Source organism: Podarcis erhardii (genome assembly GCF_964252035.2).
Source record: "Podarcis erhardii genome assembly, chromosome: 10".
Classification (NCBI taxonomy): domain Eukaryota; kingdom Metazoa; phylum Chordata; class Lepidosauria; order Squamata; family Lacertidae; genus Podarcis; species Podarcis erhardii.
In genome coordinates, this window is record NC_138500.1 from 24,135,405 (window position 1) to 24,163,189 (window position 27,785).

At 42.8% G+C, this 27,785-nt stretch overlaps 1 protein-coding gene across 1 annotated transcript; it reads right to left on the reverse strand.

The window, feature by feature from the left end:
• Nucleotides 1-27,008, reverse strand: LOC309351329 (protein mono-ADP-ribosyltransferase PARP12-like). Its single transcript, XM_081878907.1, has 12 exons — nucleotides 26,515-27,008; nucleotides 24,216-24,351; nucleotides 19,392-19,659; nucleotides 17,536-17,637; nucleotides 14,954-15,077; nucleotides 13,749-13,926; nucleotides 12,861-12,981; nucleotides 8,449-8,545; nucleotides 7,405-7,486; nucleotides 6,208-6,338; nucleotides 4,023-4,174; nucleotides 1-3,694 (listed from the first exon to the last, which is right to left on the reverse strand). The coding sequence occupies exons 1-12, from the start codon at nucleotides 26,865-26,867 to the stop codon at nucleotides 3,435-3,437; spliced, it is 2,004 nt and encodes a 667-aa protein (XP_081735033.1). The 5' UTR covers nucleotides 26,868-27,008; the 3' UTR covers nucleotides 1-3,434.
• Between the last annotated feature and the right edge of the window lie 777 nt (nucleotides 27,009-27,785).

Here is a 27,785-nt window from a genome sequence, read left to right on the forward strand (position 1 = left end):
AAATTATTATTAGCAATACAGTGGTGTGCACGCCTCAACTATTAACAATGAAACAGGTACGTCAGTGAGGGGAGCAGAGCCTCTCAAAAATAAACTCCACTATTCCCTATTCCACTGCATCACGCTTTTTTCTCCCAAGGCTGTCTCACTTCTGGGATCAGAGCCAACTATGAAGGATGGGTGCGGGGAGGTAATTCTGTTAACCAAGGAGACAAAACAGGTGAAGCCCTGCATCATCTGCATACCCCTTTTTGATATTTGCATCAGGCATCTCCTCCTAGCCCTCTTCTGATGCCTGAACTAGACAGACATATATGATTAAAGATCTACAGCTCAGCTCCCACTTGCTCAGCCACAAGGTAGTTGGCAACGAGAAAGTCAACACATCACATTAATTTGTTCATTGGATAATTACAGCATGCGCAGTAAGCACTATAGACATGGCAAATGGCAACACAACTCCTGAAAGCTCAAAGTGTTATCAAGTTTCAGGGTGGCAGAACTCTACTATGAAACTTCCACATTAAGATCTCAGGGAGGAGAAGGGGGCCAAAATATAGATTTTTTGGGATGTGTGTTGTTTTGGCTGAAGTTTGCTCCATACAAGATGCTTTTCACATGGATTTGTGGCTAATTGCCAGAAAGAAAAGCAGAAAACCTGTTGCTGTGACAGAGTGATTATTTTAGTTGCTATGATTATTACAATGAAGCATCTTCAATGAATTCTTTTGTCTCTGCTTTAAACTGCACATTTAAAAATAATCGGGGAAAGGAACTGTGCTTCTTCATAGATGACTATAACAATACTTTTCTGAGTAAACAAGCATTTAAACTGCTATTATCGATTACTAAATGTGAAGCATTTGTATATTTGCTTTTACTGTCTAATTGACAATTTTTTACATTTACAAAATAAAGGTATTTTGAAAGAGTTTGTATATACTTATCGTTTTTCCTGTGTTTCTTTGTGGTGCTATTTTATCCTATGGCAGAGGCAGCCCATCTTCATCACAACTCTCCCCAAACTCGCATGGATATCTTTTTATTGTAGCCCTACAGAGCACCTCTGACCGATGGCAGTACTTTCTCCTACTGGAAACATCTTCCGTGGCCCCAATCCAACTCTAGCAGCACAAAGTTATATGTAATTAGTTGCACCAGAAAGAACATCCAAGTGAAAACAATGAAGTATGAATGGGTCACCTTTACATTAGGATGTCCATCTACTGTACTCCCAACACCCACTAATCCAGAGACATCAACATGCCCAAAGCAGCTTCTGTATACGGCTCTCTGGATTATATCATTCTCCCTTTCTAGGCAAGCCCCTAGTTTCTCTTTCCAGTCCCCCAAAATAACATCTTTTCAAGAAAAGTTATTTACTCGATTGCCCATGAACTAATGGCTTCCATACTTTATCCTGGTTAATGCCAACCAACCACCTCTCTTTGCTACTCCTCTTTCTTCAAATATTATTTTCTCTCTACAGCCCTAGTTGCAACAATGTAATTCACATCCTGTATGCAGCATATCTATTGATGCCAGATGAACATTAAGTGGTGTTGTCCTGCTGTGGGGCAACTTACGGAACACAGAAACAGAGATCTTAAAAAGCAAAAACAGCACCACAAACTCAGGAGCCTTTCTAATTCCAGTCGTTTTAATTCACTTAAGACAGATGCATTGCGAGAAAAGGATCGATGCAAATGATACCAGACAGTATCCACTCGAATCTCACAATATTGAAATGCTTTGCAGCTATAAGCTAGAGAGCATGTCAACTAGAGTTTCAACAGTGTCTTGAGAAACTCAACGCAAGACCAGCAAAACACATTCACTGCTTAAAAACTGAGCCGTTTAAAAAACCAATCCCAGTATTAATCAGTTATTCAAACAGTTAAGCCCCTCAATGGGCTTAAGTTAAATGATGCATCCAGCCAACTCTATCCACCAAGCTATAACAGCTAAACTTCAGGAGTGGGTTGGGAAAGGGCAGGATTTCAGAGGAACAGCCAGGAGTTTGTAGTGATCTCCCGATTGTTCCTTAGCTTCCGCATGCCCAAACTATTGCAGCCAGATTAAAGCCATCTTTGTTGATATAGCACATGTATATATGCAATGGCGCGTTTCCAAAACTTTTCCAATACTGATTTCCCCAGGTTGCTTATGATGAAGGCTGTCATGCAGATAAACTAAGGGGGCACTGTTTCAGGAAAGGGAAATCCTAGTGAGCACATTTTGTTATAGCATGGAGTTGGAAGGGTCATCTAGCCCAACCCCCTGCAATGCAGGAATCTCAGTTAAAGTACCCATGACAGATGGCCATCCAATCTCTGCTTAAAAGCCTCCAAAGAAGGAGAAACTACAATGTCCCAAGGAAGAACTGGAATCAACACTGCTAAAATAAAAGGGCAGAAAAGTCATAGGAGAGTAAGCTGTGGCATTTGGCTTGCTGATGGAAAACAGCAGTCATTGCCTAGAGTCATAAAGTACTACTGACCCAAGCCACACAAAATATTCCACTGTTGGGAATGAAAATAAATGACACTCACAAGCTGCACTAATGATATCAAGCTTCAAGGTGCATCCTGCAGGGGGCGGGGCAGGTAGAAATGGAGGCAGTGGTCTCTGGACTGCGTAGCAAGTCATTACACAACCATTTCAAGAGGTTTCACATAAGACCTGTTGCACTTCACTAACATAGGTAAAGGGACCCCTGGTCGTTAGATCCAGTCGCGGGCGACTCTGGGGTTGCGGCGCTCATCTCGCTTTACTGGCTGAGGGAGCCGGCGTACAGCTTCCGGGTCATGTGGCCAGCATGACTAAGCCACTTCTGGCGAACCAGAGCAGCGCACGGAAACGGCGTTTACCTTCCCGCTGGAGTGGTACCTATTTATCTACTTGCACTGGCGTGCTTTTGAACTGCTAGGTTGGCAGGAGCTGGGACAGAGCAACGGGAGCTCACCCCGTCGTGGGGATTTGAATCGCCGACCTTCTGATCGGCAAGCTCAAGAGGCTCAGTGGTTTAACCCACAGCGCCACCCGCCTCCCTCTCACTAACATAGTCTTAGTCAATTAAAGCTTGTATGATTAATCAATCAAATCTTATGCTCACAAATAAAATAATAGCCGTGGTGAAGGAAGAATTGCTTTGAGACCATCTCAAAGAAGTCATTCCCTCCTGTGAAAGAGAAAGTAGGTCTTTTCTAACGAGGTGCTTACCACCCACAGATGTGTCAGGAACTTACATTAAAACAATTATGGTTTGGTGTTTGTTTGTTTTTTTAAAAAAAGGCTGCCCAAATTAACCAGGAACACTTTTAAAATATTTGTATCTCAATAAGTAAAACACCACATTCCTAATATAAAATGTCTGCTGAAAGCGGTCCGCAAGACAGATAAGCAATGTTATACGCTCCAAAGTAAAGCTCCTCCTAATTTCTGTATTCTATGAGGTATTCGGGATAGATCTGGTGCTTCTCAAAAATGACAAAGATGGATGGATTCTGGGTGCTATTCACACAACTGTCATAGAAGACTGAGTTCTGGCTGTCTTTGGCAGGAGGGCGGAGGTAGGAAGACACACCATTCGTAAACTCCCCAACCAACACTCTGGCCAGAAACATGGTCTTGACAGAAGAATTGCTTTTGGTGTAGTTATCGGAATATGAAGCATCTCTTGCAAAGTAGCTTCCTGCAAAGGGGAGAGGGAGTGGAAAGAGACAAAAAAGACACAGCGCAGAGTAAGGCTACTGACTATTAGTTCAAGGTGGTACAGCAGATGCAACATTAGCAAATCATCCAATAGAAGCTTTACTGTAAGGCCAAAAAGTAGAATGTTCTTCAAGTTTTCTCACATCAGCTGCCCATCTAGGCTGCTCACTGTCCTGCCTCTAAGACAGCAATCTAAAGCACACTTCCCTATAAGTCTCACCGTTCTTTGCAAACCACCCTTTCCCACCCTTAAATTATAAACAATCCACTTTTCCTTCTGCACGATAGTTTTAACAGAATGAAGTTACCTTTGCCATAGGCTGTGCCGTGGACGCCGCAGATCCTCCAATCAAAGTTCTGCTGGCAGATAGCATCAATGTGGTCATTTTTGGTCCCGTGAAATAACTGTCTTTCATCCACATCCTTTCCCCCATTTGCCTTCTTCATTTGTTCTTTCTGCCTACAAAGAAGCAAATATCTCAAAGTTCCCTAATGCAGAAACACCCAGGATCTGACAAGAGAGAGCACTGCTTTAGCATAAGCTTCATCCACCCAGGGCTCAAGATTTGCCAGTGCAGCCCTGCTCCAGATAGCATCAATGATGCATCTTTTCTGTAGTGCCCCCATCTGTTCAGAACTCCATCTTCTCAGTGAATGAAAACTTGTGTTTCCTACTTTGCGTCTTCAGCAGTTAAGCTCTGGTGTTTTGCTCTGTCTTGCTTTTTTGCCTACTGGCCCTTAGATTTTACACATTATTTATTATTATGATGATTATTTATTGCAAACCACTATGGAAGCCTTTGTAGATCCAAGCAGTCTATACACACAGTAAGGCTGCAACCCTGGTACCACTAACTTCATTCAACAGGAATAAGCCCCACTGAATTCAACAGGACTTACTTCTTGAGTATGGATGGTTGGGACTGCACTGTAAATAAGCAAGTAAATCACACATTTCTTAAGTCATCATCAGATGTTTTGGTGCAAGAGGCTAAACATTCATAACTAATACAGGAGCTTTGTATAAGGCTGCCTGTTCCTTTCCAACTGCCCAACCCAGCCACGCTAATGTGATTTTGCACAATTCAACAGTGTTTTGAGCTCAGATCCAATAACTAAATGCATGCATGGTACCTGTCAGAAGTTGTTTTTGAGTATCTTAAGATCACTTTCTTCCACCTCAAGTCTAAAGGGATGTGCTTGGATTAAGAAATAATCAAGAGAGCAACTCTCCTGTATTCTGACATGGCGCCAGATAGCATTATAAATGTCGCCAATCAGGATATGTAGAAAACATAGTGGCCACTTATGAGAGGCACATATATATTCCTATAACAATGTGAACCCAGTTCCAAAACTGAGAAGCAGTCACTTGGATCAGATTATCAAAACTGGTTTCATATACAGAGCAAAAATGACAAAACTCTGAGGAAAAGGAAGAGCAACACAATTTTCTATTTTCAGTTTTGCTTCCTGTTTCAATTACTGCAAAAGAAACAGAACTGAAATCTACACACAAACAAGTCAGGGTCTTTGTGGAGCAAAAGCACAGGCACAAACATTGTGCCGTGGTGGCGAAGCAGCCTCCCAACTTCCAAAATGCACCATGGTCTAGTTCAAAGCTTCTGATGGGAAGTTCTGTGCAAAATCGACCACCTGGATACTTGCACATCTGCAGTATCTCAGAGACCTCAGAGGGGGCTGGTTGGATATGTGTATGTTTTCCCCAAGGGGGAAACAAAAAGGAGGGAGGATAGATGGGGAAACGGCAAGGAAAAAGACTTGGAACTGCCCCCATCTCTGCCCCTCCTCAACACTATGGTCCTGGATCTATCCCAAGCTTAAAGGTAAAGGGAACCCTGACCATTAGGTCCAGTCGTGACCAACTCTGGGGTTGCGGCGCTCATCTCACTTTATTGGCCGAGGGAGCTTCCAGGTCATGTGGCCAGCATGACTAAGCCACTTCTGGTGAACCAGAGCAGCGCACGGAAACGGCGTTTACCTTCCCGCTGGAGCGGTACCTATTTATCTACTTGCACTTTGACGTGCTTTCGAACTGCTAGGTTGGCAGGAGCAGGGACTGAGCAAGGGGAGCTAACCCCGTTGTGGGGATTCGAACCGCTGACCTTCTGATCGGCAAGCCCTAGGCTCTGTGGTTTAACCCACAGCGCCACCTGCGTCCCATCTCAAGCTTAGACGCTTGCAATAAATTTAGGCATGGATGTCCTATCACCTTCTTACTTGGCCCAAACACCAAAATATCCCTGCATTGCAGGAGGTTGGACTCGGTGGCCCTCGTGGTCCCTTCCAACTCCACAGTTCTCTGATTCTATGAACACTGCCTGAGTATTTAAACACTGAGGAACACAACAGGACTTCAATCCAGCACTCGGGAATGTTTTCAGATCTCCGCTACGCAGGAGTAATTCTGGGCTTTGGAAAAGTAAAGAGAAACCCAGTTACATAACACCAGAGCAATGAATTTGCACTTACCACCGATATACTTCCCACAGAGCCAAATTCTGGATTCTTTTGACGCTCATAATCAATGCATTTGGCATCGTGCGCTGAAAATTAACCTGGACATTTCTGTACTCCTTGGAAGATGGGAGAAGGGTGATCAGCTGCAAGGCAAAAGGTACAAAGATGCTTCATGAAAACGGCAGCAAGAGTAACTCATGTAACAAAGGTAATTCCAAATGTGCATAAAGAAGATTTGGAGTAGCAGGCCAGAGGTGCAGGGCCCCTAAATATTGATGGCGGGGGGAGAAGGAGAGATAGGTTTTTGACCAGACACTTAAAGGACAATCTCTTGGATCATCCTCATCTCTGGGGCAAAGTGTAAGATTACTGATGCTGAATCGTTCTTAAAATATGACCTATTTTGTTATTCTTTAATCTTTATCTGTTGGTTCAGGAGTATAGAAGGTATCAGGCTTGAGAAAAGTATTCCTTGTAAACACAGTTATTCAGCAACAGGATGTTACTAGATATGGAACACAGATATACGCCCTGCTATCCTACAGTAGGCTTTTAGCTACCTTTCTGAATGGCAAGGCACAGAGTTCTCATCTACACTCACCCTAATTCTTTGGTGCAGTGGCTTCCTGAATGGGAAAAGTCAGGGAACCCTTATCAAGTCAGGGAGCCCTTCAAAGACAGTATTTAATGCTGTATCCTCACACACACCCTTTGCATCTCCACAAACCATTTGGCTAATGCATCTCGCCTTTCTCCTGACTTTTGGGAGACTGGCAAAACATTTGTATTCTTTGAAGGGGTAAATAACTGCTAGCATTGCTCCCCAATGTTCCATTTTACTGGCTTTGTTCTTGAATTTTACTGGATAGGTTAGATATCACTTTATGGAAGCCATGAGGGATAAAAAAGAAAGCTACGAAGGAGGGAAATAGATAATAATGCACATCTCTCATCCTATCACCTTGCCAAAACACAAATTATGGTTCTGCAATAATCAGACTAAATTAATCTGAAAAGATTTGAGTAAAAGCGAATAGTTCTGGAGCATAGAATCAGCCAAGGAGAGTGCTAAAGCTGCCCTTTTCCTTTGGCAGAAGTTAATCATCATCTTGCACAGTGCCTGGACACAATGTCAGTAGGGAAGATGTCATATTGGGTATTGAGGCATTACAGGGACAGCCTGACCCCACACACTTCAGAGTATCCTACCTTATAGCCAAGTTCTGGCAAGGCTGACTGGTCCCAGTGAGCTGGAATGTGCGCATTGTCTCCTGTTGACTGCTTGGCCCCACTTTGCAATGGGAAGAGATCAAGCAATTAAGAATTAATGCTTACATATAATATTAAGCTGCCGGGGAAACACACACCTGCTGTGAATATGTGGCGAAGTGAACACATTCAAGTTTTGAATATTGCCTTAAAACCAAGTGTAAAGACACCAATTAAATTAAGGAGGGATTAAAGCTCCTGTTCAGCAAAACACCTGTGCCAGAATCATAACCTCTCCGTCTACAGTACTAATCAGGAGGTTAAAACCCTGATCAGTAAGTCAAGTTTCATAGGAAGTCGGTTTGAAAAGCAAGTGATGAGAGCTGGGTCAGCCCTAAAGGCACACTCCTGCCATAGATACGAAGTTCTCCACACCTCTTTTCCTTCCAGAATCATTTATTTATTTATGTTTATATCCCACCTTTCCTCAAAGGAGCTCAATGTAGCTTACAGAGCTCCCCTCCTCCCCATTTTATGCTCACAGCAACCCTGTGAATTAGGGTAGGCTGAGAGTGAGTGACTGGCCCAAGGTCACTCAGTAAGCATCGTTACTGTATAGGGATTTGAACCCTGGTCTCGCAGATCCTAGCCCGACACTACACTGGCTTGCTTTAGAGGACAGGCTCTCTCCCAGGAGCCTCCAGCTGCAGTCCTCTCGCTTAAAATAAAGGTTCACAACAGGGGAAAATAACAACAACCTAGAAGAAAAAATACTGAGATTGGCTGGTTCCCTCAACTATTGCAAAACGCTCTTTAGGTGTTTTAGGATTTCCTTTAATTCAAAGGTCCTGTCCCAGTGCACTTTGTTCTCTATTGTTGAACTCAAAACTCTGGAACACCCACAGTGGCCAGGCCTTATTACAGGTTGTGGCGACAATCGGAAAGGCAGACAGCAAGCATTAAATGCTTCCTTCTTTCATGAAATCCTCACTGATGTCCTTTGTAGTGCATAATCTCTATACAGTACAGACTTTGGTCACCAACCTTTTCTTCTTCTTCTCTACTTCCTTTACAGACACAAACTTTGGTCGTCTTCGAACACTTCGTTCTGTCAGGTAACGCAGGTTTTTCTGTTTCATGGCTGGGGAGAAGGGGGAAGCCAAAGAAATATTTAACAGTGCTTACATACAGAAGAGGGAGACGGGTGGCGCTGTGGGTTAAACCACAGAGCCTAGGGCTTGCCGATCAGAAGGTCGGCGGTTCGAATCCCCGCAACGGGGTGAGCTCCCGTTGCTCGGTCCCTGCTCCTGCCAACCTAGCAGTTCGAAAGCACATCAAAGTGCAAATAAATAGCTCTGACGGGAAGGTAAACGGCGTTTCCGTGCTCTGGTTCGCCAGAACTGGCTTAGTCATGCTGGCCACATGACCTGGAAGCTGTATGCTGGCTCCCTCGGCCAATAAAGCAAGATGAGAGCTGCAACCCCAGAGTCGTCCACGACTGTACCTAATGGTCAGGGGTCCCTTTACCTTTACATACAGAAGAACATTTATTCCATTTGAAAACGTATTCTGCTGCCAAAGTCATTTATACTCTTAAAAGAGATCTGAATACCACTGGTTCCAATTTATAACCTAAAACCGAGAAGAGCCAGAAAACCTCTAGAGAACATTCCTTCCTTCAAAATCTTTTAGAATATAATCTGCAGGAAACTTCATCGCTGGCTGATGAAGCAGAGGTGAAACCAATTAATATGGGGCAAAATTGAAAGAAGGCCTATTTGGCTTCTGAAACTCCTGATTTAGAAGATAGATCTCCATGCAAGGTCCATTCTATACCTCTACCACAGAAGCCATCTAAACACCTAGAAAAGACCACCGCCGTCTAATAAACAGAATAATCCCTCCGGTTGAGCAGAAGGCTTTTTATTCTATCTTGGCTTAACAAAATATGAATTACGCTTCTGGCTATGCATGCAGCCCCTTCTCCTCTCTCTTTGAAATGAACCAAGGAACAACTGACTATAGTCCAAACCAGGAAATGATGGTTACCAACTTCAGAACAAGCAAGGATATCAAGCCATGGCTTGGAAGAAGTCCACCTGATTTTGTTTGCTCACCTAAGTAAAGGGCTGCATGCAGAGACACAAGGCTCATTCATACCTTGGCTTATTAGGCGGAAATATGTTCATCTGAATGTGGCCATTGTGTGGCCTTAGTTCAATGGTAGAGCGCATATGCTTTGCATGCAGAAGGTTCCAGCATCTACAGTAAAAAAAAGATACTAGATAGCATGGCTAGGAAGGACCTCTGCTATGGAGAGCTTTTTAAGTATACATTACCAGGCTAGAGGGATCAATGGTCTAGCTCAGTATACGGCAGCACCAGGTGGACTTCTGGCGCTGGGGTGGAAAACCTGATCGAACCAGTGGGCCAGATCCTTATCTCTCCTACCTCCCATGGGCCAAATATGACAAGAGGTTACACACCTGTCAAATCACCTGATGTCACAATGACATCATGCAATGTTTCATGGGATTTGGGACTCACAAAGAGCCCTGTGCAGGGCTCATCAGCAGACTTGGAAGTCACCACCTATCAACTAATGGGTGGTGATTTCAAGCCGGTTTTCTTCATGGGCAGAGCTTCCCCCAGCAGTAGGGAAGAGAATTCTGTCGACATCAGGGCTTAAAGAAAGGGTTTGGAATGCACTTCAAAGTCTTCCAAAGAACTAGACATCTGCATGGATACGATGCATGACGTGGATCCAGCTGTTTCTCTACCTGCTGCACACCTGACATCACATTTGACAGGTGTACAAATATCCAGAGTGTGGGGTCAGGTGGCATAACTGTGAGGAATTATAAAATATGCATCAAGCCATTGTGTCCACGATGAATGCATTGTGTTGACTGGGTTTCAATAATTTCTGGTCAATGAATAAAGCCCAGTCAACACAATGCATTAATTAATTGACAATAATTTCTGATTGGGGACTTCCGGGTTGGCGCCTCCAGGCAATGGCAGAGTTCCTCCGATCGGGAGGAATTTGCTCCGTGGAAATTAGGGTCTGACCGCCACGGCGAAGGCGGAGACCCGTTGAAATCACAGGCGGGAGAAGCTTGTGAACTTGGGATTCGGCTGGCACCTTTTGCGCCTCCCCTACTCGCGGGGAAACCCTGATTTGGGGATCCAGAGTGAAGTGGGGTGAGCAGCGCGGTGCTTTGAATCAACTGCTTCTTTCACGGAGTGAAGCCGCATCGCTGTTGCCGGAGAGCGCTGACTTTTTCCTGTGGACAATTTGACTTTAAACAACTACCCGTGAGTAGAACGGAAAATTGGATCTTTAAATTCATTAATTTGGCATCGAAGCGGGAAGGTTTTAAACAGGAAGTCCGCCTTCCTCTTTTGTAAATAGATTGAAGCAAAGACGTTGCAAGTTAAAGCCTTGGAAAGCATTTTGTAAAGGATTAAATCTCCATTGGTTAAAACTGTTAAAAACCCCCCTTGGAAGCAGGAGAAGAGGGGGGAAATTTTGGACTTAGTGAGCCTGCAGGAGAGAGTGAAAAATTAAAATTACCACTGCTCTGAACCTGGAAAAGGGCTGCCAGCAGAATTAACATTTTGGGAGAGTTCATTGACTGTGAACGGATAGCATGTTGACAGATGGCTAAATAAGAGAAATATATTGTTTCCATTGTCCTCTTCTGCGTTCAAAAAGGAGGAAAAGTAATTGAAAATTGAAACTAACTTTATATTTTAAAATGCGCATGAAAGGATTGATACAAGTGGAGACTGTTTCCCTCTAGAGGGAGCTTTTGAAACTGTTACAAGAGTGGGTTTTTTCCAGCTGCAAGATAAGAGCTGTGAGAATCAGAGATTGACCTTGGACTTTAAGAATGTTGACAGAAGGAGCTTTAGTGACTGTTTTATGTAAGATAAGCTACTCGCTGAAACAGCTTCATAAAAAGATGGATGTTATGAATTCCAAACTTGAGAACTTGGAACAAAAAGTGATCAATTTGAGACAAAAAGTGACCATTAATACAGAAATTGCTCAGGATTTGATACAGGAAACTACTTTGACAGGACAAACTGGGGAGAAGGAGAAAGTTGTGGTTGTTGAACCTAAAGTAATACAAGTGGAAGCCCCAGCCTTTCAGAGGCAAATCGAGGACTATAAGTGGAGGCCTCTTATGAATGAATGTAGAAAAAGTCAGAATTTGAAGATTGGAGCCCTGCCTGCACTGGAGAAGGAAGGTTGGATAGACTCTTTCATGCAGGGATTTATTGACCTTTGGGTTCTGAATCTGGGTCAGGAGGTGATTGGAGTTGTGGGGGTCTTTGGATCTGGAGGAGTCTTGAAACATGATTTGAGATATTGTATGGACCTTGGTTCTAGCTGTGGAGAGTTGGCTGGCCTGTCAAGAGGGAATGGGGGCATGGCTGGGTTGGGGCCTCCCCAAGACTTGCCCTTCAGCATTTTCAGCATCAAAGAATATGAAGAAGAATTGCAGAAGGGACTTGGAAAAGATTTAAGAGCCTCGGACAGAAGATCTCCAGGTTGATGAACTATATGGAATGGACGGAAATGATTGGCAGAATCCGAGACCAGGGAGAAGAGATGGTGGTAGAAGATTGGGAAAGTCTAAAGTTTGTAAATAGAAATATTGTAAAATTAATGAGTGTTTGAAAATTGTTGGAATGAAACTTTATGGCTTTAGCAGAAATGCTATAAGGAGTTAAGTATAAATATGTATTTTACTATTAATGGAAAATAAGGTTAAAAATATGTTAAAACATTCATAATGATAAAAATAGAGAAAGATGGAAAGGATTTGCTGAAACAAGTAACAGAAGTGGAATACAAAAAGGGAGGTGAGAGGAAGTCGATGAAATAAGGGAATGAAAGATAGACTAATGAAATGGTATGCTATATGTTTTTTAAATTGTTGTTGTTGTTGTTTTGTTTAATTTAGTGTTAAGGTTGTGTTTTGTATTGTTTATTGTATTGTTTTTTCTTTTGTTCTTTTTCCTTGTCTGCCGTAAGTTTGAAAATAAACATTTTTTTTTTTTAAAAAAAGAAGACAATAATTTCTGATCAAATCCCACAACCCTGTGCATCTCTGGCCATTTCCTCTACTGCCCATCTCTCTTGCTTGACCAGTCATGTATGCAGTCTTACGAACACTCTGTAAAAAGTTCTTTTGTGAATAAAACGACCTGGGCCAGGGGGTGGACAAAGACTATTATACGCACCCTTCCCAGAGTCTTGCTGGTTCAAGCCTCTGTGTGCATTCTTATTAATCAGAGTTCAATCCTTCCTTTACTTTGAGAACGCCTGACAGGTAGGCAAAACTGGGACCCATGCCGAGCCAAATCTGGCCCCAAAAGTGTTCCTTGCCCCTGTTCCAGCAGATTATATTTCAGCACACCTCAGTTGATTCAACGAGACCTACCTTTGAAATCAAGCTCGTATTTGTGTTTTCCAGCTGAAAACGTGAGTGTTGGAGACGCTTCAGACTGATAGGCTTTTTCCAAGTCAAAGCAGGACACTGTGGCGGCAGAGTGATCAACATCCTAGCAGCAGAGAAGAAATCACATCCCTTTTAAAAAATAGATAGCCAAGAACTTTCTTTGAGGAAACCTTACAATCTACAGGGGTCTAAAGCGTGAGATATACTGGACTGTACAAAAAAATATTCGCCCTTTTTAAGCAAGCATGCATGGGATGGATTTACAACAATTGCTCAGAACATTAGAGAGGCAAGGAATGACTAGAAAGCAAGACAGTGTTTCTCCATTAAGTGGAATAGATTTTCAAAGTTCGGCAAAATCAGGTAGTCGAAAGGCACAAAATCCACAGTCAGAAGTTGTTATTTAAAAGCCAGAGAAACTAAAAAAAGATCTTCAATTAGCACCAAACACACTGCAAAGGCATCACCAGCTGAGCCTCCTTGGGGAAAACATTCCGTAACAGTGGCAACACCAGCAAGAAGGCTCTTGGTTATTTTTGATTTTTGTTTAGTACCGTTCCCGCTTTATTTGTTGCACTTAAAAAAATATATGCTTCCTATTTTGTTTTGGGAATAGCAATACTGAAGGACTGGGCAGAAATGTTCCAAACAAATAAATCTGACCCACAGGTGTGGTCTTAAACAGAGTTCTGATCTACTTCAAGGAAGACTACGCAGAAAAATGTTCCAGCAGGTTGTGAAGCAAGACAATTGCTGAGAGAGGGATGCCAACTAGATTTCAAGCTTGTCTATCTGCACCAGTTTACAATGCTCAAAAAGGGTCACCACAATATGACTTGCTTCAGCGCAGCATGACCCCATGTTACTTACTTCCTTTCCATATTCATTCCACACCCCATATTCATCCTTCCAATACCAGATCCAATCAGTTGTGAGAATATAGTGAGGAGCCATGGTCACAGAAGATGCAGTGGAGAGCCGTCTAATTTTGGCGATGCCACAAGTCATACTGGAGAAAACGATGTCTGCAGCGCTGTTGTAGTAAATTCTGTGCACAATTGGGTTTTGGGGTGGGGTGGGGGTGGTTAGAGTACACTTGAAAAGATTTCCAAAGAACTAAATATTCTTTGCTACTAATAATGTCGAGATCTGCTACTTTCTGCAAGCCAGCACGATTTTTTAAAATTATTCCACCCTTAACCAAGAGTAATTCCATTGTTAAAAGCATTTAAAGCAGTGACGCTGTACTGCAAATTCTCTCTTTTTCATGAAGAAGTTTCCAGGAGGCTGGTGTGCTTCTCCCCAAAACTCCCTGAAGCTTAAGCTTGTTTTTCACAGATGAACTGCCCCAGTTGGCTACTGCTGCAGCACTGTTCTTTTTTTCCCCATCCCCAGACTAGCTTTCTTCCTAACAATAGTGACTAGTCAATTTTGACTAGCTCCATGAAGTTCTGTAATGATGTTGCCGTGAGAATCCCGGGAACGGTAGTTTGTTAAGGGTGCTGGGAATTGTAGCTCTGTGCAGATGAATATACAGTTCTTAGGATTCTTCGGGGGAAGGCATGTGCTTCAGATGTGTGTTGAACGTGTTTTTAATGTACGGTGTGGATCTGCCCTCGCTTTCGGTGGGATATTATTCACGGTTAAAGTCAGATCATATCCCAAGTGTTAAAAAAGCATGCGGATGCCACAACTGCAAGTCCCATTCTGCCATCTTGAGACCTAGAACCCTCCCTTTCAACCTCAAGATGGCGAAAAAAAACTTCCATGAATCTAAGATGACTTCTAAGACTGCACAAATATACTTTTAAAAGAGCCCAAACACACACACACAATGCATTTTGGTTCTTTTCCCCACATGAAGCCTAAGCCGATTTCAAATGTTTCCCCACCAGCTTAAATCAAGGCTCTGTGCACTACAAAAGCAGTTAAGCCATTAAAAAGACAAAATAAAACATTCAAGTAGTAATCCACCAGCAGAGTTAATTACTAAAGAAAATATAAACAAACAGCAAAAAGACCTGTATCACTAAAATTCAGAGCCAAACTAGAACGCATTATTAATGTATCTATACCTGTCAACAACAGGGTCACAGTAGGCCTGTTCAATTTTCTCCATATCCTTCAGATCTTTCCACTGGGTCCCATTAAGTATTTGCCATCTGTATGGCAAATGGAAGTGATCTCGAATACACTTATCTAGACAAATAAAACCAAGTTGTGTTAAAACCCTTGGTCATCTACCCATGGGCTTTACAGAAGAAACACTGAGGGGCTGGTGCTAAACACACAGGATGTGAAGCGAACCACAAATGCTTGCAGGGAGAAAGCTGGGACAAGGCGTTCAGAATTTTCCATTTAACCAGTTGTCTCCATCCAGTTGAGGAGAGGGAAGCCTGCAAATCCATGGCTCACTTAGGATTGATTAATCTACGTTCATACTGAACATGCAAATACAACCGAGACATTTGTCATTTAAAGTTACTACATTCATATGGTGTACTCAAAGCACTCAAGGTGGTTTGCAATTTAAAATAATGGATTGCAGACCAAGAGACATGACACAAAAGGAAAAAGGAACCGCAAGGGAAGAGGAAGGTAAGCACCTATCCTCTAGACCAGTGTTTCCCAACATTGGGTCTCTAGCTGTTTTTTGAACTACAACTCCCATCATCCCTACCTAGCAAGACCAGTGGCCAGGGATGATGGGAATTGTAGTCCAAAACCAGCTAGAGAATCAAGATTGGGAAACACTGCTCTAGACCAGTGTTTCCCAACCTTGGGCCTCCAGATGTTTTTGGCCTACAACTCCCATCATCCCTAGCTAGCAAGACCAGTGGTCAGGGATGATGGGAATTGTAGTTCAAAAACAGCTGGAGGCCCAAGGTTGGGAAACACTGCTCTAGACAACCTTGTTCATGGCATGCAATGTAGGACAGCACACCCGAAACTGGCCTACAGGTTATATTATGCACAGGTAAAAGCATTTGGATATTAGGACCACTAGGAATATGCCATCTCCAGATGGACCAAGGGGGAGGGGAGGACAGGTTTATACTCCCCAATAGCTACACACAAGCCAGATCAGGCTGAAGATATTGTCTAAACCAGTTACATAACAACCGCGTGGAATGGCTGGAGCAGTTCTGGGAGAGGGTGTTGCTGACTCACCTTCCAAAGCAGCCAGGTGCAATGGTTGCTGATGGCATAATAGTCCAGATTTAGCCCTGCCAGTATAAAGATATTAATTCTTCCCTGTCTCTATTAGAATTGATTCTACTGCTGCCTGCTGAGAATTCAGCCTGCCTACTTTGCAGTGAGTCATATGGGCAGCTTAGTCACCTTGCAGTTAATCTAACTGCCAGCCATTTACAATATGGTGCTGAAGTGCAGAAACTTAATGCTACTGTAGGAGTAACAGAAGAGCAGCACATTTTTATTTAAAGTTGGTTTGAGAGAGGGAATTTTTCTTTGAAACTATTGTTTTTGTTTTTAAACAAATACAGTAAAAACGTAAGAACCATTAAACATCCAGCAGTATATCTAATGGCCTCTAAGCCAGTGTTTCCCAACTTGGGTCCCCAGCTGTTTTTTTTTGGACTACAGTTCCCAGCATCCTCAGCTAGCAGGACCAGTTGCAAGGATGATGGGAATTGTAGTCCAAAAACACAGCTGGAGACCCAAGTTTGGGAAACGCTGCTCTAGACATAAACTTACACATTCAACATTCAAATATTTTACTTAATGTAACCTCTCTACTGAGAATATTGAGCAGTTGGTATAACAAGGTCTTATTCTGGGCCATTAACATGGGGGGGGGGTTTAAGCCCCAAAAGTAAACTAATAAGTTTAGTAAACACTTAATAAATCAACACGGTAGAAAACAGAATAGCAAGGATGCTTAAATATTTGCAAATAATACCTTCCCATCACACATGGATGGGAGACCTCTTCTACCAAGCAGATCAGATCTTTGTCTCCCGCCACTCTGTGGGTCAACAGTGACAAGTGAGTGGGGCCACCCATACGTCAATCATCTGACATCATGGAGTAACACACTGGCAAAGCAGCATCCAGCAATACGGTACTCTCTGATGAAGGGTTTCATTCATCTTGCTCTCTGCCAGGGCCTGCAAACCAGCACCCAGCAGGACTGAGACTTACCTTCCCAGCCAGTATCTGATGTCACACATTGGCATCAGATGATTTAAACGCTGGCATGATTGGAGGAGAAATGGCCTCACGGGCCAAACTGGACTCCCCTGGTGGGCCAATATTGGCCTGTGGGCCAGAGATTCCCCACCCCTGGCGTAAGGGGAATTATTATTGCATATAGTCCATGTCGGGCCATTTAAGTGACACCACTCAATTCATATGCTCAAGCACAGAATAAAGGGATCTTCTTCAAAGTACATCTGTTGCAGGCAGGGGCAAGTAAAAGAGAGAGGCTAGGCAAACTAGCCGACATTATTTTTCAAGTGGCTCAAGGCATTTAAATAATAAAGTTTAAATAATAATTTATTAGGGAATGATGCCAATAGGTCATTTTTGCAAAGTTTGAAAGTGCATAAAAACAAGGGGGGATGGACAGTGATACATACGCACACATGCAAAAGAAAAGCTTGATAGAATCCAACACAGGTTTTATTTCACTTACCTTGAAAGCTACAACTTTTCCTAATGTGGTATAAGCATATAAAATCTGAATCTTCGCTGCTGTTTGTGGTTGATGGTACCTGACCGCTGCTCAATTTTCTTTCTGAGAAAGCAGGAAAACACAGACTCTAGCTCAGTGTTTCGCAACCTGCAGATTGCACCTGGTAATTGGACTACAAAGCTCGTGCAAGTGGGTTGCAGGCTTTATAAGTAAACCCAAAATTATTGCATGTAATCTTCAACTAGTATGATGAATACTTCTTCCAACATTTTGTTTTGTTAGCTTATTCTTAGCATCATTACTTATCTTTAGGCGCCAGGTGAAAACATTTATGGTTTAACCTTTGACTGATGAACATTGCATGGCTTTTTAAATGTGTTCGTGGGAAGGGGGTTATTGGTTTGTTTTTATTTTATTATGTAATTTGGGTTCTCTTTTCGTATTTTTATGTTGTGAACCACCCTGAGATTTTCAGATGAAGAGAGGTATACAAATTTAATAAATAAATATCTTGACTGCTCTGGGTTCCTGAGTACTTCAAGATCTGAAAAGCCAGTTAGTGTTAGAGTTGTCTTCCTCAAGTCAGTGCTTGAATAATAGTCATTCCTACTAGACATTTTAAATGTGGCACTTGTTCATATTGTGCACAATCATTACAACTTAAACAATGCATTCAATTCTGTAGATGGCAGGTTTGTATCGAAAAGTTACACTATTGGCCAATCAGTTAATGTATACATCTTATTATATCCTTGTCCTTTAACGTATATAGGACAAACCAGAAGAGACTAGAATGTTTGCTTGGTGAGCATCAAAGCAAAATCTCTGACCACATCATGGAAGCCCAATTAATTAATGCAAGCCTACTTCTGAGGAGTTAAAAAGATTTTTTTTGCTACAGAACAAGTACACAGGTCTTTGTACAAAGGGCAAGATCCCCATGTAACAGTAAGTAAATGTGAGGCATACCGGGTTTCTACTTTTGAGCTCTGTAAATCCTAATGGACTCAACAGTAAGTCTGACCAATCTGCATTCTTGTAACATCTGTTTCCAATTACTAATAATTAGTCACAGGAGGTAGCAGGTTCACAGCTATTACAAATTATGTTTCATGAAAGTAGTGGTTATGCTGTTCTAGGCGTGGGAAGAGTGGGAGAATGTAATGGGTGAAGTTTCCTATTTGCGTCCTTTATAAGGGTATTTCTTGCATATTTTGAAAAAGTATATGATATATAACATTAGGTCATGTGCACAATGAAGAACTCATGAAGAAAGAAGCTGCTCTGGTTAATGAGCTTTTATCAGTCAGAGGTGCATTTAAAGAAACTGGTTACAGCCCACAAAGAAGTTTTGTTGTTAAAACTCTTCCCAAGGACTCTATTATTACTTTGATGTGAAAAAGACCAATTAGCTGAAACAGACCAGTGTTCTGTCTCCAACCATTATGCCATATTTATTTTACTCATTTTATTGTTCCTGTACAACTCAGCTTCCTATGTTCGCAAGTCCAAACTGCTGGCCAACTTAATAATTGGTCACATGGCCCCAGTATTTTATCTGAAAGGTTCTCTTCTCCTTTCTTAGAAGGCAAGCCAAGATAGCTCTTAAAACTCGCAGTGCAGCAGCTACAGACCCTGCCTCCCCATCTCCTTCACTGGGCAAAAGATTATCAATATATTTACAGTATTGCTATATTGATCTGGCTGGGGAAACCCAGTCAGATGGGCAGGGTATAAATAATAAAATTATTATAATTATTAACCTTCTGTTCCTGACGTTCACAGTGAGTAGCAGCTACTGTACTAGCAATATTGGGGATTTCTATAGTGTTATAAAAGAGAATGAAGCACTCTACCTCTGCTAGTTGATGCTGTTGAGCTATTTTTGATGTCATATGCATTCCTGTAGATCAAGGGAATTTTGGTGATCGTGGCATGGCTCATTCCTCGCTTCTCCAGCTTCTCATAACACTCTGAGTTAGTAATGTCATGTGAGCGCTTGCAGGTACTCCCAAACCTGCACTCTCCTTGGAGGTAGTACTGACAAATGTGGAGTTTGACACAGATCTTCTTAAAGGTGCAAGACCCATAGGGTCCGCCCCCTTTGTTATAGTATGGACATATCTAACAACAAAAAGGAGGAGAAGAAAAAATCAAGACACATAAATTCATTTAAAGCAAATAGACTAGAGTAAGATGTAAACACAGGAGTAGCAATGCCTAAATGTTTTCAAGGAGCAAGAGCAATGCGAATGTGGCCCTGGAACAAAATCAGAGCTCCATTCTATTCATATCTGTTTTCTGTCTTGTCACAGCACTCACTGAACATGCTCAGTCCTTATTGGCCTGACACAGGGTGTCTCCTCCCTTTCCTGTCTCTTCATTCTATACTTCCTCCCATTTGGCTGTCAGTCTCCACATCCCAACTTAGTCAGCCAACATTCCATGCCAAGGAGTTATAATGGGCTGTCTGCCCCCCGCCCAAAGGTTTTTTGCATAACTGGAAACCTTGGGGATAACCTCAAGTCTGCTCATACCTTTTTCTTGTGCATGGGTGGTGCTGTTTCGGCTACATGAGCTCAAGCGTTAGAAGCTATGACTTAGTATTAGGAATGACAGTTCTCAAAATCTGTGGAGAAAAGCTTTTGAGCAATAAGTAACTTGGCTTTCTTGGACTCCTCCTTTCTGTGTCTAGAATCAGCAGTCATGGGGGCTGCCATGTGTGTCATTACCAACCTATCGTACTGGCCCAGTATGTTAAGAATTACAAATCTAGTTGCCAACATGGTGACTTTTCAGTTGTGGCTTTCAGTTGTGTCAGTATTACTCAGCCCAGTGTTCCAAAATTCCCCCAGGCACCACGTGGAGATCTCTGGACGCCAGACTGGCAATGGACATCTCCACCTGGCTGGCCTCTCCAGCTTTCTTACGCAGGTAAGCAGATGAGCTTATTTATTGCATTTACCGTATTTTCCGGCGTATAAGACAACTGGGCGTCTAAGACGACCCCCCAACTTTTCTAGTTAAAATATAGAGTTTGAGATATACTCGCCATATAAGACTACCCCCCTTTTAACGCACACTAAATAAAAATTCAAAAAAAACAGTCTCCAGTCCGGCTTGGAAATCCGCTCCACTTCCCAGTGGCCAGGGGCTTCTGGTGCCAATTTTCAAGCGTATTTCTGCTTCATCTAGAGAGCTTGGTGTCCTCTGATTTAATTTGCTGTTGTTTTATCCTTTGGTGGGGAGTTGCTGCAGGAGATGCTGCTGTAGCCGGCGTATAAGACAACCCCCGCTTTTTGTTAAGATTTTCCTGGGTTAAAAAGTAGTCTTATATGCCAGAAAATGCAGTATTTTCCACTTTTTTCTCCAGGGAGCACATGGTTCACCCCTCTCCTCAGTTAATCCCTACAACACCCCTGTGAGATAGATTAAGAGGCTGTGACTCGCCCAAAGTCGCCCAGTGAGCCTCATGACCGAGTGGGGATTTCAACCCTGATCTCCCAGGTCCTGGTCCGACACTCTAACCCAGGGGTAGGCAACCTAAGGCCCGTGGGCCAGATGCATCCCAACTGCCTTCTTAATCCGGCTCGCGGACGGTCTGGGAATCAGCGTATTTTTACATGAGTAGAATCTGTCCTTTTATTTAAAATGCATCTTTGGGTTATGTGTGGAGCCTGCCTGGTGTTTTTACATGAGCATAATGTGTGCTTTTATTTAAAAATGCATCTCTGGGTTATTTGTGGGGCATAGAAATTTGTCCATTTCCCCCCAAAAATATAGTCAGGCCACCACATGGTCTGAGGGACGGTGGACCCGCCCACGGCTGAAAAAGGTTGCTGACCCCTGCTCTAACCATTACACCACACTGGCTTCCTAGGGGACATCTGCTATGGGGCAGATCTATAAATTAAGTAGGTATATAGATATGGGGAAGGCAAAATGTCACTTAGAGAAGGATCTAAAATATCTTCATTGAAGCTTGAATTTGTTTTACTGTATTTGATGTTTTAATGTGTTGTATACTGCTTTGATAATAAATAACAAATTTCATGGTAAAAAAGGTGCCTAGACGTTCCATTGCAACGATCAGAGCTTATATATCTGTTTCAAACACTGCCTATGCCCTAAGAGGAAGCAAGCTGCAAAGTTTTATCCCTTGCTGCCAGGCAAAATTAGATAACTTTCATTACTAACTCACTTGAATAAACAGTAATATTCAAACACAACAGATGTTCTGTAACAGAATACTTGTTACTAGAAATGTGAAGTCTTGGAAAGGGTGGATTAAATTTTTCTCCAACCCAGGTGTTTTTTTTTGGGGGGGGGGGGGGGCTGGAGGCTTCGCATCTCTATTACCAGGGCTTTTTTTCCAGTCAGAACTCAGTTGTGACACCTCTCAGGTGGGCACCATTGCCATTCTAAGAGAACAAGGGAGGTGTTCATGGTGAGTTCCACCACCACTTTTTCTAGAAAAATAGCACTGTATTACTAAAATGAAACAAGGGCCCTCTGGCTTAACCCCCAAAATGATTTCTCCTCTACTTTTGAGCAAATGTGAAGCAGAGACGACACGCCACAGGTGCCAATCTTTGCCTTCCATTCCAACTTACTTATTTTATTTTCCCCTCAGAACAATGACAATACACCTGAAAACACTACAGTTTGCACCAAAATCTACATCCACAGTACATAAAATCATTAAAACACATGGAAGTAATTGGATTAGAAGAGCAGCACATTTTAGCCAGCACCCTGTCTTGGACTAAACAGCCTGTGAGATTTCAAGAAAGTTCACAAGGCAAAATGGCAACTGACACCAGCTCCAGGTACACCCTGCCTCCAATCATGGCCATTTCATTCCCAGCTATTGCTGCTAAGAAGTAAGCACTTGTAGACCCATTTCCTCCAAATATTCATGGCAAAGCCCATCATAGCATCCTGTGGCAATTAATACATCTTATATAGAGTCTGACCATTGGTCCTTCTCACGAAGTACTGCCTAGCAACTCTCCAGGATTTCAGACAGGAAACATTCCCAGACGTACCTGAAGCTGCTGGGGATCAAACATGGGACCTTCTGTATAAAATGCTGGTGCTCTACCACTGAGCGACAGCTGTTCCCTTACCATCATTTCATTATTAAACATACACTTCCAATGACTCTTAACTACTTCTCATTATGAGAAATCCAGCTACACCAAGGCCCTTGAGCTTTTTTTATTTATATTTATATAATTTTTTTTTATATATAAACTTTTTTATTTACAGTGGTACCTTGGGTTACATACGCTTCAGGTTACAAAATCCGCTAACCCAGAAATAGTACCTCAGGTTAAGAACTTTGCTTCAGGATGAGAACAGAAATTGTGCTCCGGCGGCGTGGCAGCAGCAGGAGGCCCCATTAGCTAAAGCGGTGCTTCAGGTTAAGAACGGACCTCCGGAACAAATTAAGTTCTTAACCCGAGGTACCACTGTACTATATTTTTATTTTCCACTCATAATTTCAATATGGTTTTTCAAGGCAACACAGCAATCGCCTTTACTACTGGTGCTTGAACTCAAGGTATTATAATCTTAAATCTGCCCTAATTTTTTTTCTTCTTGTACATTTCCTTGAGACGCTGTTGGGCAGAAATGTATAGTAATAAAATAAACCACCTAAAAATGAACAAAAGAGAACCAGCCATAATAGCAGAGATCAACTAAATTCAATTTAAGGCCACTGAATGCCCTAATGAACAAAAATCCTGTTCTGACAGTGGCCAACCAGATGCCATTGAAAGTGCCAAAGAGGTGCAAGGAAGCAACTGTGAAGACTTCTCCACTGTATTCCACCACTCTGAAGTGGAGAACATCTCCAGCACATCAGAAGCATCATAAGCTGCAGAACTAACTTAAGTAACAACAAAGCCTTGTAAACAGCCAATTGCCTATACTGACAATCAGGCAGTGAAGATTTACCAAACATGCTCCTTCCATTTGGAACCAAAAATAACCAACGAAGAGGCATGCATTTGCGCTAATAATTTCTGAAGGACAGTGGTACCTCGGGTTACATACGCTTCAGGTTACAGACTCCGCTAACCCAGAAATAGTACCTCGGGTTAAGAACTTTGCTTCAGGATGAGAACACAAATCGTGCTCCGGCGGTGCGGCAGCAGCGGGAGGCCCCATTAGCTAAAGTGGTGCTTCAGGTTAAGAACAGTTTCTGGAAAGAATTAAGTACTTAACCTGAGGTACCACTGTACTTGCAAGGCTGTAGTAACACACAACCAACTGACATATCCTTTTCAAGAATGTGGGGGATGCATACACATACAAATCATTAAAGAGGGATTTCATCACATTCTTGCAATGCTTTAGCAGGGCATATTGTAACCTTTTCCTTATCTCTCTAAGCCAAGCAAAAAGCACATTCCTTGCACCAGGAAAGAAACACACTGAACTCAAATCACAACGTGCTGGTTGGTTTTGCTCACACAGTATAATGGCTATCTCAAGTTTACAATAGCTGCTAGAACACCGCAGCTACATGGTTTAATCACTTTCATTTAAAATAAAGTACAAGCTGGAGTTCTCTAATCAAGTTCCTGAAGGGTCCAAAGGTCCAGATATCTGGTATGCTCACTGGTTGTTTAGATTCATTAAAAGTATCATTCATGAGTGAAAGTCCTCACCTCAGGTAAGAGTGAAGAATCATTCTGAAGCAGAAGCTGACACAATTCATCATCCTTTAAGCTTTCGAGCCCATGCTCTTTTAGGACAGGGAGGTTATGGAGTGAATGAAAGTCATGGATGAACTTGCATGGCTTCCTGTAAATTTTGAAAACATTAAACATGCTTGTAATTGCATTCTGCTTTTACCATCAAAGATGAACTAAAGCTGCATGTTCATAGCCAAAGGTAATCAACCATGCAGCCCAATTCTATGCAGGTTTACTTGGAATAAATATCAATGTGTTTATTGGGGCTTACTCCCAGGTAAGTACATATAGGACTACAGTTTCAGCAATCTTTGTCCAACAGCATTTTGGATAATTTATATATGTATTAATTTATATACAGCTTAATTGCTGAAACCTCTAAATGGGTTTCCACAGAACATAAAATATACATCAAAATTTTAAAAGTTGTAAGTTAAAAACAGGTTGAAGGTAAAACTACGGGTTCTGTTTTTTAAAGCCCAATTTATCGAGTTTCATCATCTTGAATTACCCTAAATTCGAGAGATGCCTGAAAAAGAAGTGCATGATTAGGACAGGACAAATGAATGGAGAAAGCAAGCAGGGTCACATGAGTTCAAGCAAAATGAAGTGGACTGTCTCACAAAGGCTTATATAATTTTACTGTAAAAGGTTATTTTTAAAAGACATTGTAAGGCTGTTGTTTTTGCTGCAACAGACTAACATGGAAAATGAGTTCACATTATGTTTTAAGATCTCCTGAGCAAGGAGGTAAAAACATAGCGAAAAAGATAGATAGATGGTGGTAGTTTTAGCAGCCACAAACAACTCATGAACTCCAAAGTTGCAATTTCCTTTACAGCACTATGTATTAGTACTTGTATACAGCTTAGGTCCAAACTGTCTGAAGGACTGCATTCCCTTATAGGAACCTGCTAGGGTTTTGAGGTTTTTTCCCTACGTTTTCAGTAGTTCACATTTTTATCTATCAGTTGCCTTGAGTCCCGTCTAGAGAAAAAGACATTAATAATAGTATGCAAACATGTACTGTAAAACTAATGGCAACAATAATCACAAACTGTCCTTTGACTGGTCGTTTAAGTCTTTGGGAATTGGGCATAACAAAAGCAAGCTAAATACTTCCATTTAAAAATTAAATGAAAATGACAAAGACACCTTACCAAAAGACCACCAAATTTAATTTTTATAGTGAAAAACCTGAATGATTTGCATACTGGCAAAAAGAAGAAAGCCAGTCTCTTTCAAAAGTTTGCTTTTGGTAAAAAATATGTACGCATATGGGTTGCCATATGTCCTCTTTTTACAGGACACGTACTGGTGTTCCATAGTAAAAAGTATGGTGTTCCATAGTAAAAAGTAAAAGTCGGCAAATGTGTCCTCTTTTTGGCTCTTCAAAATTATGCAACCCTCTACGGAAGATAAACTCAACTTATTTCCATTGCACATACTAACAGAATGCAAAAAAGGCAACGTTTAAAACCGTACGTACTTCCTTACACGTCCACATAAACTACTGTATAGGACTTCGAACAAAGGTAGCAAGAGAGGCTCCGCCCCACACTTAAAAGTCGGGGAAGATGGAGGAGTCTCGCCCCCCACAGCTCAAACATGCTCTCTTGAACAACAACCCGAGCTGCCCGCCCCGATCCGGCTACTGGGCTTGGGATCTACAAACCGGTTCAGCTTCTCCCGTCCACGCACCGCAATTCTTTTGCTACTCTTACGGTCCCGACCCTGGGTTCAAAAGTTTACCCGGAAGCAAGTCCAAACAGAGCTCATTCAATAGCAATCCTAGTATTTGAGGGCGTGGGGTCGCTGCCCCGCTTGCACGACCCCCTTCCTGGAGAGTAACCCTCCCCTCCCCACCCACGGCAATCCTAGACGACGCTCCCTATGGAGTAAAAAACCCCACCCCATTAACTTCCGAACAAACACGCCGGCGATGAAGTACTTGGGGTTTTGTTTTTTTAAAATATTTTAAGTACAAATTAGAAAACATACATATTTACAACAAAAGAAAATACGTATAACCAAGGGAAAAAGTTAGAGAATACTTTGTCTCTTTTCATATTTACAGTTATTTACACCTCTATAAAATGCTATTCACAATAAAGGAGTGAAATGAAAAATATCAGAAAAAAGAACAAAGAAATAAAGTAGTAAAAGAAAAAGATCATAGGTGAAATTTTTTAAAAGTAGGTAAGTAGTCACTATACATAGCCGTTTCCCATAACCGATGAAGCATTTTTGGGGGGGTATCCGCCGGCCTTACCTGCCGTCCTGGTTACGGCACCCGCCGCCCACGAAGTAGCGGCAGACGTGCAGCTGCCGGCAGCCGCCCTGGCACTTCCCGCTGCCGTGCTCCGGGCACAGCCGCGCCCCGGTGGTGGCCACCACGACCTGGGCATCTCCATCTCCTCCTCCTCCTCCTTCGGCCGCCGAGGGGGCCTCCTCCCGGGTCACCACCGTGAACTTGCGCGCGTCCTGGAACAGCGCGCCCAGGAGCTCCGCGCTCACGCCGAGGGCCACGCGCCGGCACAGCTCGTCCTGGCGCAAGCAGCCCCCCGACGTGCACAGCTCCCGCAGGGCCAGGGAGGCCAGCCTCTGCGAAGTGTAGCGGTCCATGCGGGCTGGGGGTCAGCTTTTGCAGAAGGCCGGCGCTCCCGGCGAAGCTTCCCCTCCTCCTCCTCCGCTACTACTAGGAGGAGACCCGCCCGCTTCCCGCCTTCGCTAGGAGACGACGACCACCGGCCCTTTCCCCACCTCTCCACTTCCGCCCCTGCCTCTCGTGATCTCTCTCCGGCCTGAGGGAAAAACGAAACCGAAAGCCATGAGTTGCTAGGGCGACGGAGCGAAGGAAGAGGCGCGGCTTGCTTATGCATCTAGCTCGGTGTTGTGTACACGGACTGGCAGCCGCTGGCCAGGGTTTCAAGCAAGATTGAACCGGATTGAAACCGGGACTTTTTGCTCTCATGTGTGCTCTGTGTAGAATCATAGGACTGAAAAGTTGGAAGGAGTCCCCAAGGTTCAGCTGGTTCAAACCCGCACAATTTAGGAATATCAACCAAAGCATCCAAGACAGATGGCCATTCAACCTCTGCTTAAAATCTTCAAGGAAAGAAAGACCAGCACTTCTCGTGGGAGTCTGTTCCACTGGCGAATAGCTCTTACTGTCAGAAAGTTTTTCCTGATGTTTTTCCTGCCGCTGAGCTCTACAGACTTAATTGGGAAATATCCCATTGGATTCATGTGGACTTTGTTTTATTCATTTACTAGATCAAGGCAGCGCACAGCCTCCATTTTATCCTCACAACAACCATGTGAAGTAGGTTAGGCTGATAGGGACTAGCTCAGGTGAGCTTGGTGGCTGAATGGAGATTTGAATCAGTCTCCCTGGTCCTTGTCTAGCACTCAAACCATTACACCATAGTGGCTTACTTCTGAGTAGACATGCACAAAGCTGCACTCCAATGATCACCATTAATAACTTCTTTTTTCCCTGAGTTTTTTTGTGCTCAGGCAAATGTCTACTTTTTTGGAAAA